At 37.8% G+C, this 17,771-nt stretch overlaps 1 protein-coding gene across 4 annotated transcripts in view; it reads left to right on the top strand.

Moving 5' to 3' along the window:
• The window catches only part of STAG3 (STAG3 cohesin complex component), a 41,344-nt gene that overhangs the window by 2,626 nt on the left and 20,947 nt on the right, over positions 1 to 17,771 (top strand). For all 4 annotated transcript variants that reach the window (XM_020979173.2, XM_020979176.2, XM_020979178.2 and 1 more), the window contains 6 exons: positions 1,679 to 1,760; positions 2,886 to 2,999; positions 3,370 to 3,466; positions 7,412 to 7,488; positions 7,779 to 7,983; positions 9,032 to 9,183. In XM_020979173.2, the coding sequence (XP_020834832.1) occupies positions 1,679 to 1,760; positions 2,886 to 2,999; positions 3,370 to 3,466; positions 7,412 to 7,488; positions 7,779 to 7,983; positions 9,032 to 9,183 (727 nt within the window). The remainder of the gene's footprint in view (positions 1 to 1,678; positions 1,761 to 2,885; positions 3,000 to 3,369; positions 3,467 to 7,411; positions 7,489 to 7,778; positions 7,984 to 9,031; positions 9,184 to 17,771) is intronic.

A 17,771-nucleotide genomic window follows, 5' to 3' on the forward strand; every position in this document is an offset into this window, starting at 1 on the left:
ATTGAAGATAATTTCACAGGGAAGGCATTGGCATTAAGAGGGATGGGAAAGGCTTTTTTTTTCAGAAGGTGGCATTTTAAATGAGACTTGAAGGCAGCCAGAAATGAAGAGGAAAAGCATTCCAGGCGTAGGGGATAGCCAGTGAAATATAGAGTTGGGAGATAGAGTATTTTATATGAGAAACAATAAAGAGGCCATTGTCACTGAATTGTAGAACACATGGAGGGGGAGTAAAGTATGAAAAGACTGGAAAGGTAGGAAAGAGCTAGGGTATGTATCTTACCTCCCTAGTTAGACTGAAATCTCTGGAGAGACTATGTCCTACTCATCTTTGTATTTGTCCTAGTGCCCAGCAACGTTCAGCATATAGTAGGTAGTAGTGGGTTGCTGAGGAGAAGGAGATATCACTTATAGCTGATAGTACCAGAAAAGATGGATAGAATTTTTTACAGGTGGAAATCAGGGTGGTAAATTCCAGCCAAGGGAACAAATATGAGCCTTCTATGATGTAGACATCCATTTTGGGGAGGTCCATTCTTAACTTAGTCTAAATTACCTGTTACAAATTTGTTACACCATAAATTTATTGAAAGTATTCTTGAATTTACTAATACTCCTTTGATGTCTCTAGTTCTAATGTGCTAGGTTTGGGACAAGAACCTACATTTTTGTATTATCCACAAAATTCATCCATATCCCTTTCTCTGAGCCTTTATCTTTCCAAACACACACACACACACACACACACACACCCCAACTTTAAAAATAACATATCCTTATTTCACCCCAATAATTCTCAAAGACAAGGTTTCTTAACCTTTTTTGTGTCATGGATGCCTTTAAAAGTCTGATGAAGCCTATGGTCCTCTTGTTTTTAAATGTTTTTAAATGCATAAAATAAAATACATAAGATTATAAAGAAAATTTATTTAGAATACAATTGTCAAAATAATATTTTTTAAAAATAAGTTCACAGACCAGAAGTCTGTGAATCTCTGTTCTAAGATTATGTTACAGATGTTTTGCTGATCTGCACTGGTGCATGAAATTTCCATACTGGGAGTTTTTACTTCAATTTCACAAAGAAGAAATAAAGGTCTAGATGTACTCACCTCCCCCACCAATCCACATGGAATTTATTTCATTGACTTGATTATTTTAGTTATCCTCCTTTGAATCATTTTTTTACTAGCTCACTTAATATATGTGTCATTATACTATAAGGGGTACAATTCAATTTATAGAATACCTAAATGTTCCACTCATATGACTAATGTAGGCATCTTTGACTCCTTGGCACCATTCTCATGTTCCTGAGGTCAGCCATTTCCATAGGCAGGATAATTCCTGTGACAGCTTGGGTAATTGCATGTATTCCAAGGGATCTCTAGGAAAGGATTGTATCAATTCTTTTTACTTCATTCTTGGATTTCATGCTGTCAATCAAGGGATAGCTCTAATTTATACAACTCTGGCTACAGTAAACAGGTCTCTCCTTTCCTTAGAAAAGATTGAGGATAGTTAGCTCTGGAGGGCAAATGTTTTTTCATTTGGGAGGGAGAAGTTAGGGAGAAAGAGAAAAAAATAACCCAGCTTCTTTTCTTCTGTATGAGCTGTTAAATGAGTGTTAAAATGAACTTGAGACGATATAGCTAAGGAGAACCATGCTCTGTCATAGGGATAGTGATGGTGACTTTGAAGATGTCGGGAAGCAGCAGATGAAGAAGAGGGTGGCCAGAAAACAACCCAAGACCATCCCAGTGAGTCCTAGTCTTAATGCTCTCTGATTTGGAAAATGGGGATGGATGAATGAACTGACAGAAAGATATTGGGAATGGGGGTGGTGGAAAGGATACCCGAAAAGACATTGAATGAGAAAGAACAGAGGTTGAGGATAATGGAAAGGAGAAATAAAGCTAAAGAAATAGAATAAGGGGTAAGGATATGGAGGGATACAGGAATAGGGTTTGGGAGACATTGGGGAAAAAGCAACAATGATTGTTCATAATCTAATTCTATTTAGTTATTAAATGAACAACATGCAAATCAGCATGGTAAAGGAACGCTAGTCAAGTAGTCAGGAGATGAAACTCTGCCTCTACTTAGCTGTGGGACCTTAGGCATGTGGCTTCACCTCTCCAGACCTCAGTTCTCTCATCTGTAAAATGAGAAGTTTGGGTTAGATTATCTCTAAGGGGCCTCTTGTGTTAAAATTCTGTGAAATCAATTTAAAATTAATTGTGTCTTTAATAGTTTTAAAAGCTTTAATTTAAGCTAACAGCTGAAATGCTTTTCCTTTGGTTTGTAATTTCATATCTATTGTTAGTAGATGGAGTGGAGGAGAAGAAAGAGGGATGGAGTTAAATTTCTAATTTCGTTCTTTTTTTTCCCCCAACTCATAGCCCTATTATTTCTTTATTGATAAAATTTTGTTTTGATATCAAAAACGCTTCTCAACCAACTACTATAAAGTACATCCTCAAAAAGGGTAACCAAAATTTTCCAGTACAGTGATTTGAACTTATAGTACATTTAACTCTCATTAACCAAAAGGATGTGTACTGCAGCTTGAATAATTTGGTACAAACATTGTCCATTTGACCTGATTATTAGTGTTTTTATTTTCAAAATCATTATTAGTTGTTCTTTTGGCACTGTGTTCTTTACTCTATCACTTCATGCAAATATTCACGTGGTTGTATGAATTCTTCTTATTTTTCTTTACAGCAGAGTAACATTCCATTCCATTTGGTTTGTTTAGCCGTTTCTCAGTCACTGGACACATGTAACCACTACCGTTTGCTCGTAGTAGCATTATTTGCAACATTTTTGTACGTAGGGATCATAATCTTCCATTCTCACGCCCTTTCTCTATACTTCCCCAGGTGGCCAAGCATCCAAGGAAGGGGTCCCAAAAGGACTGTGATGGCCATAGGAATTTGAAACCCACTGCTAGTGATCTCTTAGAGGCTGTGAAGACTGGCAAGAGTGCTATGCAGGTAAAGGCACAGTTCCTGATCACTTTAATTGACTTACTTTCTGTATGATGGGAGGATAAACCAGGTGTCTACAGCCTTGGATCGATATAGATATGTTAATGAACTTAAGCCGATATAGGGAAGATAGACATTGAATCTCAGGGAAAACTCTCAAACATTGAGGGATATATGGAGGCTTGGGAAGTGAGGGTAGGAGTGCCTCCTTTCTGGAGACTTTTCAGGATAGGAGAAGCTCTGTGATTGTGGGCTGAGGAAGCAATGAGCTATACTATAAGCCAGAGAAAGAACTTGGGTGTGAGGTATACATGTCTGGATTTTATCCTTGGTACTTCTCAGTTCCATTTTTTCCTTCCTGACATTCCTGTTCTAGGTTGTGGTGGATGATTGGCTGGAGAGCTACAAGCAGGATCAAAATGCAGGATTCCTGGAGCTCATTAACTTTTTCATTGGGGCTTGTGGGTGCAAAGGTAAGGAGACTCCCCCTCTCCTTAATCCTTTGGCCTATTCTCCAGTTTTCCTGAATTCCCAGGCTGTTACTCTCTCAAAATAAATTTCCTACCCTACTTCCTTCTATGCTAAGCCCTTTCCACGGTATCATAATTGAGTTAGAAGGGACTTCAAGTGACCAAGTAGTTCAGTCCATACGTGAAAGGCATCCTCACTGTGACATAACCAGTCACCCACTCTCTACTTGAAAACCTTCAAGGAAGAGGAACGTAATACCTCTTTTTTAAAAATTAATTTATTTTGATATATCAGCAATCACTTCCATAAGCTTTTGAGTTTTAAATTTTTCTCCCTCCCTCCCTCCTTCCCCAAGACAGCGTTCAATCTGATATAGGCTATATATATATATATGTATATGTGTGTGTGTGTGTGTGTATATATATATATATAATATGTGTATTATATATATATTATATATATGTAATACACACACACACACACACATATACACACATATACATTCCTATTAAACATTTTCACATTAGTGATGCCTAAAACCTCTTAAGGCAGCCCCATTTCACTTTTGTTTCTGCCCTCTGGGGCCAAACAGAACACATTTAATGCCTCCTCCATATGATACCCTTAAAAGACTTGAAGATGGCTGTCATGGCCCCATAATCTTCTCTATTCTAGATTAAACATCTTTAGTTCCTTCAGCTCATCTTCCTGTGATATGGATTCAAGGCCCTTTACCATCTGATTGCCTCCTCTGAACATTATCCAGATTATTGGTGTCCTTATTAAATCAGAGTACCCAGAGCTGAACATAATATTCCAGATAATGGAATGGACATGGAGGCAGAATACAAAGGAACTATCCCCTCTCTATTTCTGGGAGCTATGCTTCTCTTTATGTAGCCAAAGTTTGAAAATAGTTTTTTTAGTCTGCCACATCATACTGAAATCCCCAGATAATTTTTTTAATATTTAATTTTTCCCATTACATGTAAAAACAATTTTTAACATTTATTTTTAAAAATTTTAAGTTCCAAATTCTCACTGTCCCTCCCTTACCTCCCCCCCTTCCTGAGATGGGAAGCAGTTTCATATAGGTTATATGTACAATCATGCAAAACATATACCCATATTAGTCATGTTGTGAAAGAAAACAGAATAACAAAAAAAAACCCAAGAAAAAATAAAATGAAAAATAGCATGCTTCAGTCTGTATTCATCAATTCTTTCTCTGGAGGTGGATAGCATTTTTCATCATGAACCATTTGGAATATCTTAGACGATTGTATTGTTGAGAATAGCTAAGTCATTCACAGCTGGTTATTGTACAATATTACTGTTACTGTTTACAGTGTTCTCCTGGTTCTGCTCACTTTACTTTGCATCAATTCATGTCTTTCCAGGTTTTTCTGAAATCAGCCTGCTCGACATTTCTTATAGCACAATAGTATTCCATTACAGTCATATACTACAACTTACAATCATATGCCATCACTTCCCAGATAATTTTTTAAGACTGTTGTCTAATCATGCTTCCCCTATTTTTTATTCATGAAATTGATTTCTTTTACCCAAAGCTAAGAATTTATGTTTATCCATATTGAATTTTATCTTGTTATATTGAGCCTAGTGCTCTAGTCTTATCAGGATTGGATCTGGACTCTGTCATCATTAGCTCTCCCTCCCAGTTTTGAATCATTTGAAAATTTGATAAGCATGCTATCTATGTCTTATCCAAATTATTGATAAAAAAATTCTTGATTTTGATTCAAGTTATGTTGATCCAATTTATTGACAAAAAAGTTATTCTCAATAACTTACTGCTTCCTTTTCTAGATTTCGACAACCATATCTTTAATGATCCATTCTATAATTTTCTTAGGAGTCAAAGTTAAGTTCACTAGCCTAGTTTGTAGACTGTCTCCTTTTTCTCTTTTGAAAATTGAGACATTTACCCTTCTCTAATATTGTGGTGCTTAACCTCTTTCTCATGACCTTTCAAATATTACTGTCTCAGTTCCTGACTGATTTCATTGGTGTAGGAAGCTCCCAATGAGGAACTACTGCTGCTGCTGCTGCTGCTGCTACTACTATCACTACCACCTCTAGCTAGCTAGCATTTATATACAGCACCTACTGTGTGCCAGGCACTGTGCTAAGTGCTTTACAAATATTATCATTTGATTATCACAACAACTCTGGGAGGTAGGTGCTATTAGTGTCTCCCTTTTATAGTTGAGGAAACTCAAACAGAAGTTAAGTGACTTGCTCAGAGTCACGTAGCTAATAAGTATCTTGAGGCCAGATTTGAACTTCAATCCTCCTGATTCCAAGTCCAGTGCTCTAACCACTGTACCTCCAATGCAAGGTAGCCCCTTCTCTGTAACTTATAGTCTTATAGCTTTGCATCCAGGCAACTTAACCTCCAGAAGTTAAGTGATGTGCCCAAAGACACATAATACATTGGGATTTGAATCCAGTTGTTACTAGCTTTGAGGCCAGCCCTCTAGCTGGTATACCATCCTGCTCGATATTTATGATGGTTACGTAACTGATGACAAGCAGCGGAACTTCAGTGGCAGTCCTCGGAACATTGTTATTGCTCAGAAAGGGAGGAGAAGACATGCAAAAGGGAACAGCCTTAGTGTGTGTCTTTAGTCAAAGACAGTGCAAATTGGGTGGCTTCCACATGAGAAGCTATGCAGTGGCCCAGGTCTCAGATGCAGAGGGGGTTCTAGACAAAGAACCAGCATGTCACTAGTAGAGTCTGCCCTCCTCTGGTCACTAATGCCCTGTGAATTGACCTGTTTTGGAAAACAGCATGAAACTATGTTAGAATAATCACCAAATTGACCAGACATTTACTTTAAGTAGGGTAGACAGAGGGAAATGTCACCCAGAAGAGCTAATATTTATATAGCACTTTAAGGTTTGGAGAGCACTTTACATATGCCATCTTATTTGATCCTCAGTCCTGTGAGACAGATGTTGCTATTTTCACTTTACAGCTGAGGAAAATGAAGCCAAGAGGTTGAGTGATTTGATTAGCCTCACGCAAATCCTGTCTAAGGCAGGACTTGAATTCAAGGTCTTTCTCCCTTCTAGTTCGGTGCTCTGTTCTCTGTGCCACCTAGAGCTGTCTCTTTTTGGGGGTAAGAAAGAATTGGAAACAAAGCGGGAATTCATTGATTGGGAGAAGACTGAACAAATTGTCAAATATATTTAAGATAACATTTTTTTGCATTGTAGGAAACTGTATTTATGAAAAATTTAAAAAAATTTGGGAAGATTTGTATGAGCTGACTCAGTGTGAAATAAGCAGAATGTGGAAAATAGGTTATATAATAACCACAAGAATGTAAAGAAAAACAACCCTAATCAGTACTGTCACCAGTCTTGACCTCAGAGGACTGATCTCTCCCAACCTCTTCGCTGAGAGATGATGGAGGGATGGTTCAGAATGAAGCAGATTATCGTCAGTGGTTGATGTGTTGGTTTGTTCTGTGTAACTGTATTTCATTATTATGAGGGAGGGAGGAGGATGGTGTTACAGGGAGTGGTCATTGGGAAGTGACACTGGATTTTTTAAAAGTATCAATAAAACTTTTCTTTTAAAAAGTAAATGCACATTCAGCACCAAGGGAAGAAAAAGCTAGTGACATAATGTGCTATAAGTGAAAGAGTAAAGGAGACCTGGGTTTTATATACCAACTCTTCTTCCCTCCCCCCATGAATTTCCTCATTTGTCCAATGAAGGAGTTCGACTAGACAACATCTCAGTTCACTTAAAACCACAGTAGCAACAACAAAATGAGTGTAAAATGTTTGCAAATCTTAGAATACTATATAAATGTTAAGTTCTTATTATCTCATTCCTTGATGTGTTTGCAAATAGCTAAGTTACTCTATCTCCTTCTGTCCATTAAAACCTAAATTCCTCTGTCCTTCAGGTGTAGTAACTCATAAGATGTTCAAGACCCTGCAGAATTCAGAGATCATCCAGCATCTGACGGAGAAGTTTGATGAGGTGGGAACAACATGAGGATAAGGAAATCAGGCTTTCCTTGTTCCTTATTTTTATTGAATTGAAAAGCCATTTTTCTCTTCTTATAGTGCAGTGTTTCATGCCTGAGAGCGCCTGAATGTAATCTCAGCCTTTCTTTGGGGGTGGGAATAGGGTGAAAGGGGTGGGGGGAAAGCAGGAGTGAGTAAACTTTCGTGGAATAACAGAGAGGCACTCCCAGAATTGGGCTTTGGCCATAAAGAATCCCTTCTACTTTATGAATTTCCCCACTGAAATGTTATTTCTTTTTGTAGGATTCTGTAAAATACCCACTGGCAGCACCAGGTCCAGCCTGGAGGAAATTCCGAAGCAGCTTCTGTGAATTTGTGGCTGTGCTGGTGTGTCAGTGTCAGTATAGTTTCCTCTATGATGACTTCCTCATGGATACCCTTATCTCCCTACTCACTGGTCTGTCTGATTCTCAGATTCGTGCTTTCCGTCACACCAGCACACTGGCTGGTAAGTATACACTTAGTGAGGTGGACTAAGGGCATTGGGTTTAGCCTGTGTTAGCATTACACTAAGGATTGGGAGTGGAGAAAAAAAATTCCTTGCTCAGTATCCAGGCAGCCTGCTCTCTAGTCCTGGATCTTCCTAGTAGGATCTTCCTAGTTTTTCAGAACAAAGCTTTGATTCTTTAGTACCAACATTGGAGGTACTTAACATGCCATTAGTCTAGGACTCCTTATTTTAGGTGGCCCACAATTAACTGGATTAGTGGTAGGCACTCTTCCCTGGTAGGAAAAGTATGAGAATGTGTGGTTTCCCATGTTTTGTTTAATGAAATGTGAAGGTGGCAAGGAGTGGGGAGTAGCATATTGAATATGGTCAAAACTTCCTGACCTAGGGACTGTTGGCTCATTTTCAGGTTTCAGATGAGCAAAGTAATTCTTTAATGTTGTAGAAAGAATATCAGGCTTGCATTCAGAAGACATGAGCGTGAGCCATAGCTGTTGATACTTACCTGTTGGACTAGAACTGGAGCGAAATCTGTCCTCTTTAACTACATTAGGGGTAGCCTATGATAGTATTTTGTTTGTATTTTTCTTTTGTAATCTTCTTTGTAATTCATTAGTTCTGCACTTCATACATTATTTTACCTTTTCCGTTTAGGTGCTTGTCAAGTTTTTTTTGACAAACCTCACACTTTTCTTGGATACAGTAAGGAAAGAAAAAAGCTTAATAGTGCCTAGGCCAGGAGAACTGACAGATACCCCAGTCAGGTTAAGATTAATTAGTGGCAGTAGTACAAAGAGAGGGACTGCCCTGACAGCACTTGAGTATGGGTCCATGTTAGAAATAGATAGAACCTCAATAGCATTAGGCCCAAGGTGTTCCTCCTATGAGTGCTCCTCCCCCCTCCCCCAACTTTGTATCTGGTTTTTTTCTTTATAATCCTCTCTTCCATTTCTTCCTCTTTTGTGACATCTTTTCCCCTTCTGTACAAATATTTCCTGGTCCTTTTTGTTCTGCTCTTATTTCCCTCCTCTGCCCACTTCCTTTATAGCCATGAAGTTAATGACTGGCCTAGTAAGAGTTGCCCTTCACCTGAGTCTCCAAAAGGACAACAATCAACGACAGTATGAGGCAGAGCGCAGCAAGGGGCTGGGCCATAGGTCCCCTGAACGTCTAGAGAGCCTGTTGGAGAAACACAAGGAGGTGAGAACTTCATGTGCACCTTTTATTGCTCCCAACTCCCCTCTAGTCTATGGCAAATTACTGGACTTGTCCTCACTTTGCCACTCCACAGTGGTATCAGGCCTTCATATAGACCTGTAAGTAAGTAGTAGTCAACCAATGACTAAATAGACTTAGACCTTCTAGAAATCAATATATTTAATCCTCTTCCTTTGGGATATAAGCCCCTCAAGCTTTCTAATGGAAATTCAAGGTGATTCTGTGCTTTGACAGAATCCATTTTAATTTTCATGTCTGTCATCAAAAGTATATGTGTATTAGCATATGATCATGGGCAAAGCATCTAAAGCTTGATGATGTTTATGTGACATGGGGGAATCTAGGGCAGCTAGGTGGTGCAGTGGTTAGAATGTCGGGCCTGGAAGACTCATCATCCTGAGTTTGAATCTGGCCTCAGACACTTATTTACCTGTGTGACCCTAGACAAATTACTTACCTGTTTGCCTCAGTTTCCTCATCTATAAAATGAACTGGAGAAGTAAATGGCAAACCATTCAGATATCTTTGTCAGCAAAACCCAAAATGAGGTGATGAAGAGTCAGGCACTATTGAAATGACTGAACAACATTGGCAGGAGGGTCTCTGAAGCTTGCCCCAACTCCCAAACCTCACACCAAGTAGGTTAGTACCCAAATCACTTGAGAGTTTGGAAGTTTAGAATTAACAAGGGACAGTAATAACAGTTTGAGGTTCTAATGAAGGCTGAGTGTAAAACCTTATGATGTCTGAAAGTGTATCTATACTATAAATCACACTTAGATTTTCTTTCTGAGACATTACATTCTCTGTTTCAGAATTTCATTTCACATTATGTCATAGGTTAATAAGACTTTCCTTTGTGTACCTGTTAAAACAGGATTTATCTGGTAGGGTCTCTTTCATGGTGAGAGATCTTCAATGATGAGATCTCCAAAGAAGGAGCTTCTTACCTGTTCTGTTTTCTCTGGCCCCCCTCCAAATTGTCACAATATCACTGTAGAGTGTTTTCTTTGCACTGGTACATCAGATCTTAGAAATCTCTTTATAGCAATGATATTGCACACCCTCCTCCAGGACCTTGCTTCATACATTATTACCTCTTTATTCTCTTCCATTTTTTTCAGTACCCAAATGTAATATTCAGGCTATTTCTAATCTTGAGAGGGAAAAAATGCTTCCCTGTGTTTGTATTTTTTCCCTTCCTTTCACTGCTAGCTTTTTTTTAAAAGCCTTTATTTGGTATTTTATTTTCACCCAATTACGTATAAAAACAATTTTTAACATTAGTTTTTAAAACCTTGAATTTCAAACTCTCTCCCCTCCTCCTCCATTGAGAAGGCAAGCTATAGGTTATACGTGTATGAGCATGCAAAACATATTAATATTAATCATGTTGTGAAAAAAAAACATAGACAAGAAAAAAACTCAAGAAAAATAAGGAAAGTTTTAAAACAAAGTATGCTTCAGTCTTGTATTCAGACACCATCAATTCCTTCTCTGGGGATGGACAGCATTCTTCATCATAAGTCTTTCCAGGTTTTTCTGAGAGCATCCTGCTCATCATTCCATCATAATCACATACTACAACTTGTTTGGCCATTCCACAATTGATGGATATCCCCTCAGCTTCTAATTATTTACCCCCAGAAAAGAGCTGCTATAAATATTTTTTTACATATAGGTCCTTTTCCTTTTCAGGATATAGACCTAGTAGAGGTATTGCTAGGTCAAAGGATATGCCTGGTTTTATAGCCCTTTGGGCACAGTTCCAAATTGCTCTACAGAATGGTTGAATCAGTTCACAACTCCACCAACAGTGCATTAAAGTCTCATTTTCCCATGTTCCCTCCAACATTTGTCATTTACCTTTTCTGTCCTTAGCCAATTTAATAGGTATGAGGTAGTACCTCAGAATTATTTTAATTTGCAGTTTTCCAATCACTAGTGAGTTATTTTTTCATATGGATATAGATAGCTTTGATTACTTTATCTGAACACTGATCATATCATTTGATCATTTATCAATTGGAAAATGGCTCTTATTTTTATAAATTTGATTCAGTTCTCTATATGTTTGAGAAACATAGAAGCTTGCTTCAATAATTTTTTCAGTTATTGTTGCAAACTGTATTTCCCTCCATCCTATTCCCCCTGCCATTTATTCTGTTTTCTCTCTCCTTTCACCCTGTTCCTTCTCAAAAGTGTTTTGCTTCTGACTGCTGCCTCCCCCAACTGCCCTCCCTTCTATCACCTTCCACCCTTCTCTTTTCCCCTTCCCCTCCTACTTTCCCGTAGGGTAAAATAGATTTCTGTACCCAATTGAGAGTGTTATTCCCTCTTTGAGCCAATTCTGATGAGAGTAAGGTTCACTCACTCCCCTTCATTTCCTCCCTCTTCCCCTCCACTGCAAAAGCTTTTTCTTGCCTTTTTCATGTGAGATAATTTGCCCCATTCTACTTCTCCCATTCTCTTTCTCCCAGTACATTCCTCTCTCACCCTTTAATTTTATTTTTTTAAATATCATCCCTTCATATTCAATTTACACATGCCCTCTGTCTAACTCCCTCTAACTACTCTAATAATGAGAAAGGTCTTATGAGTTCCAAATATCATCTTCCCATGTAGGAATGTGAATAGTTTAAACTTATCAAGTCCCTTAAGATTTCCCTTTCCTGTTTACCTTTTTATGTTTCTCCTGAGTCACTGCCAGCTTTCTTAAGAGTAGTCTGTACTTGCCTCTGTCTCCTCACAAATTTTAAAATCCTTGAAATCTATTTTCTGTTCCTACCACTCTAATGGAACTAGTCTCTCCAAGTTAACAGGATCACAAATTTAATAGCAGGAAGGGATCTTAGAGATCATAGAGAATAATCCCAGCATTTTAATAGATTAGGAAGTCCAGGTTCTCTGAATCATCAGTCAATCAATGAGTACTTATTAGGCACCTGCTATGTTAGGCAGCTGAGAATAGAAATACAATGAATGAAATAATTTCTATTTGTGATAAGCTTACATCCTAACCAGTATCATGTTCTTTTTCTATCAATCTGCCATTCATTAATAACCTCATCCTCAGATCCTCTGTTATTTTATTAGTCTTCATTCACTTCATCTTTCTTTGCACTTGTCACTTAAATAATCTCTCCATTTAAATAGCCATATATCAGCAGTTCTCAAGGAATCTGTGGATAGATTTCACGAGGTTCTTGAACTTGGATGGGGAAAAAATTATATCTTTGTTTTCACTTCTATTTAAAATTTAACATTTCCTTTAATTAAGAATGTAGGCAACAAAATAATCTGATAAAAAGTTCATAGGTTTCACTAGCCTGCCAAAGGGGTCCATGACACAAAAAAGATTACCTATTACTATATATATGTGTACATATAAGATATGCTGCATATTAAATACACACACACATATACACATATATATATATATACATACACATATTTGAGAAGCAACATGATACAGGGCATAGAGCATTGGATTAGGAGATTTCTGCCTCAGATATTCATTGGCAGGTGTTGTCGACAAGTCACTTAACCTCTAAGAGTCTCTGTTTTCTTATTTATCAAAAGGCAATAACTGTACTACTTGTCTCATAAGGTAGTTGTGAAAACAGTGTTTTGTAAATGTTAAAACCCTATGCAAATGTGAAGTTTTAAAAATTATGAACTTAACACTTTCAACAAATACAAATAAATAGAATATGGAATAAAATCCCAAATAGAGGAGGATAAGGACTAGATCATTAATTTAATTCAAGTCAATGAAAGCATTTATTAAGCACATATTCTGTACCAGGTATTATGCTAAGCCCTGGGGATTCAAAAAATTATCCCCCAAAAGGCCATGTTGTCATGAAGCTTACAGTCCAATGGGGGAGACATGTACACAACTAAGTACAAACAAGATATATTTTTGTTGTTATTCAGTTGTGTCTGACTCTTTGTAACCTCCTGGACCATAGCACATCAGGCCCTTCTATCTTCCACTATCTCCTGAAGTCTGTCTAAACTCACATTCATTCCTTCTATGACACCATCCATCTCATCCTCTGCTATAGCCTTCTCCTTTTGCTTCCAATCTTTCCCAATATCAGGGTCTTTTCCAATGAATTCTGTCTTCTTATTATGTGGCCCAAGTATTTAAGCTTCAGCTTCAGTATTTGTCCTTGTAATGAATAATAATTTGACCCTTATTGGAAGGACAAACAAGATATATAGAGGATAAACTGAAGATTATTTTAGAGAGAGGATACTAAGATTAAGGAGGACTGAGAAAGGTCACTTTCAGAAAGTGGGGCTTTAGCTGAGACTTGAAGGAGGCCAGGGAAGCCAGGAAGTAGAGATGAGAAGGGAGAAAATTTCAGGCTTGGGGGATAGCCAGTGAAAATGTTGGAGATAGAGTGTCTTGTTAGAGAAACAGCAAGGAGGCCAGTGTTATTTGATCTCAGAGTACACAGAGGCAAGTAAAGTGTAAGAAGAGTGAAAAATGAAAAAGTAAAAAGGCACAAGGTTATGAAGGGCTTTAAATGTCAAACATAGGGTTTTATGTTTGATCCTCTAGGCAATAGGGAGCTGGAGTGAACTGAATGGTGGTGTGTGAAATGGTCAGACTTGCACTTTAGGGAGATAGAATTGACCGATACATAGAAGAGTAAGAGTGAACCGGAAGGCAGAGAGGGCAACCAACTGGCTATTGTAATATTTTAGGCATGAGGTGAGGCAAGGGTGGTGGCAGTGTTAGGGAGAAGGCATATTCAAGAGATGTTACAAAGATAAAAATGATTGTATATGGAGGGTGAGAGAGATAATGAGGAGTCCAGGATGACACCTATATTTCAAGCCTGTATGACTAGGAGGATGGTAATATCCTCCACGGTAATAGAGAAGTTTGGAAGAGGGGAAGTCTTGGCGGCCGGAGAGAGATGAGTTTAATTTTAGTCATATGTTTAAGGTATCTGTGAAACATTGAGTTTAAGATGTCTAATAGGCAGTTGGAGATATGAGACTAGAGCTTAGGAGAGACAGGGCTGGACAAATGCATCTGAGAGTCAGTTGCATAGAGCTGATAATTGAATATATGAGAGCTAATGAGATGACTAAGTGAAATAGCATAGAGAAGGAAGAGAAGAAGATCCATGAAAAGACCTTGGGGAACAGTCATGGTTATCAGGCATGATCTGAATGAAGATCCAGCAAAGCAGACTGAAAAGGAGCATTCAGAAAAGTAGGAAAAGAATTAGGTGATAGTAATGGCTTGAAAACCCAGAGAGAAGAAAGTATGTAGAAGAGAGTGATCGACAGTATCAGTAGCTGCAGAGAGGTCAAAAATGATGAGGATTGAAAAGAGGCCATTAGATTTGGCAATGAATCATTGGTAACTTTGGAGAGAGCAGTTTCAAATGAATGATGAGGTTAGAAGTCAGACTGCAGAGAGTTAAGAAGATAGTGAGAGGGAAGGAAGGAAGTGGAGGCACTGATTGTAGACCTCCTTCTCAAGGAGTTTAGCCATGAAAAGGAGGAGGAAAATGAGATGACTGGTCTGGAAAACTCATTCTATCAATAGAGGTCAGCATTTTTTCTCCAACTTATAGTTTCAGAGTTACCAAGAGCACTGAGGTTAAGTGATTTACCCAGGGTTGCATAGCCAATATGTGTCCAGAGGAGGGACTTGACCCCACTAGAGATTGCCTCACTGCCTCTCAAAAATCCCAGTAAAACCATAAAATTTGAACCATTTACTTTTTTAGTTTTAAAAAAAGAGAAAAGTATTTAATATAAATGTTAACAAAGTATTCTGTCTTTTCCATTTATGTTGCTTTCCAAAATATAGTAGTAGTATTTGCTGTTCTTCTCTTTCTACTCTCTGACATTTTATATGAGTCTTTATATATTACTCCTGCTCTCTGTAATGTCCTATTTCCTTTTCTGTGGCTGCCAGCTTTCTCCTTCAGTTAATTGGTTTTCCAGTTAAGCACTTATTTTCTCTCATTCCCATCTCCTGCCATTATAAAAACAAAATAAAACAAAAAACTTCTTGTAACAAATATGCTTAGTCATGTATAAGGAAGACCCCCAGTGTATGAGAGGACCCCACATAAGAGAGGCCCACCAGTGTCAAGGGCTGTCCTTGTTTGGCTAGAAGGGAGGCAGAATAGACAACTCTAGCCTCTTCTCCCCTTATCCGAGGGAGGCTTTAATTCCTCCCAAGAGGGGAAGCAGGAAGTTGGCTCTTCTGCTCTCCTCAGAGAGAGGGGTCCCAGGCTAGAAATATATTTATCTGCTCCCTTAAATATTGTTCATTTAGGGGATATGATTGGGTTTGAGCTAAACTCTGTTTGATTTGGTATTTTGTGGGGAAGGGAGACCCTTTATAACCAAGGCTTGCCCCACTTAATTACAAGTTCTGCAATGAAATTTGTAGTGAATAGCAAAGAAACCCATTTATCCAAATGGTAGCAAAACAGAATATCAGAGAAGGTATACATAGGAGAATATATACCAGACAGAAACTGAAAGGAGCTCTCCCACTGGGGTCAAAGTTACTTGGCCCAACCAAGAGACGGAGTCCTGGATCTCACCCAAGGGTAAGTTCTCTGAAGTCTTTAGTGTAGCAAGCTAGAGATAGGGACATGATAAAGTCGGCCAGCTCCCTTCATGTATTCTTAGTGTCTTTTCCTTCAGTAACCTGAAGTGGGATTGGCTTCTTCCATCTTCCTTTTCAAAGCTGAAAACAAGAAGCACCTGAAAGCACTTGCCTCAAAGCTTGAAGAGTCTCAAAGGGAAGTGGTGCTTGAAGAGTCCCAAAAGGGGACCAGTGAAGTCTGGAGTTTTCTCACCTCTTGTCCAACTCTTCCACACCCCTCATCCAGGCAGGGCATTCTTCTCCACCACTAAGAAGAGAGTGTCATATCAATGGGCCTTGGAATAGGAGTTACACATGACAGAGTCTCCTGTGTTATGCTGCTAACTTTCTTTTGAAAAGTAGTATATACTTGCCTCCTATCCCCTCATAACTCACTTTTTAAAGCCCCTGCAGTCTAGTTTCTGTTCTTACTTCTACTTTACTTAAACTGCTCTTTCTACTTTATCTAGCCATTCCTCAGACATTGGGTCTCAGTTTCCTCATCTGTAAAATGAGAGGGTAGGACTAAATGATTTATAAGGTCCTTTCAGTTCTAAATCTGTGATCCTATAATTCCATAGCTCAGGATCACATAAAGGTTTCTTTTTTCTGTTTTTTCCATTACAGTATTAGAGAAGCTATGCATATTTTTACTCTTTAAAAAATTTTAATAATGCTCTTAGAGTACTAGCAGATAGTGGTTAAAGGGTCAAAAGTATAATAAATTTTGTAATTTTTATTGGATGCTCCTCCCTACTTGTTAAAAGAGCTTGTACCAGAATTAATACTTGGTTAGATAATAAACAAATAAATAGTATGTTGTGAAAATGTGGTTTGGGATTAAGAGATGAAAGATACCAAAGACTTAAGAGCTTATTTCAAAAAACATGTATACATGCTAGACTTTCTTAAAGAAGAATCAGAGGGTGAAAGCACCAAATAATATCACAAAAATGAAACTGATTATCTCATAAAAGAAAGGAAATGACGTTGCTAATGCAGAAGAGATTTTAGGATCAATTGTCTGTGTGCAACCAGATCACTGATTTGATTAAACAATGGTCAAAATATGAAATTGGAAGAATAAAAATGAGAAAATAGTGTCTTGTATAATTATGACAACTTTAGTCTGTCATATTTAAATAATCTACTCTGGGAAATGGATAAAAATAAAGACATTGATGATCACCTTTCCTTAGAGAAATTTAACTGTTATAAAAGAATTGCCACCACAAGGCTAAAATAGTCCAAAAATGTCGTAGGAAGCAAATCCTTATCCAGCAGCAAAACATACCTGCTCCTCCTCACCCCATATTATTGAAAAGAATGATGGAAACTTGCAGATTTAGTCTCATAAAAGAGCTAATTCGACTAAAGGCTCAGCTTATTTACTAAGCTCGTTGTCTGAGGTATCCACTAATAGCTATATTGTCACTAGCAATATATTATTAATCTAACTATATTATAGTTTGGACAATAGACATTATCCTCTTGGGGAAAACCAGATAATATTAATACCTCAAAAAAGGTCATCTAGAATACTAGAAGTATTTTGTCTTCCTAGAATATAATTTTCCTCACCTCTAACTCTTAGAATCCTTAGTTTCTTTCAAGACTTAACTAAAAAGTAGTATGTAAAATCCCCCTAGTTGTTAGTCTTCCTACCCTCCTTCTCCCCATGACCTTGTATCTCTTTGATATATACTCATATATGTAAATGTTTCCTCCACTAATAGAATGTAAATTCCTTGAAATCAGGAACTGCTTCACTTTTGTCTTTTTTAATCCCTAGAATCTAGCACAATTCTTTGGTTTGTAGAAAGTGTATAATAAATGCTTGTTGATTAGTTGACCCATAGCCATTGAAAAGATATTTTGTTTTTCCTTTCTACAATTACTAGACCAAATGAAGAATACCAGATTATGATGTATGAAT

This window comes from Phascolarctos cinereus, unplaced genomic scaffold, assembly GCF_003287225.1.
Source record: "Phascolarctos cinereus isolate Bilbo 61053 unplaced genomic scaffold, phaCin_HiC Scaffold_5;HRSCAF=322, whole genome shotgun sequence".
NCBI lineage: Eukaryota > Metazoa > Chordata > Mammalia > Diprotodontia > Phascolarctidae > Phascolarctos > Phascolarctos cinereus.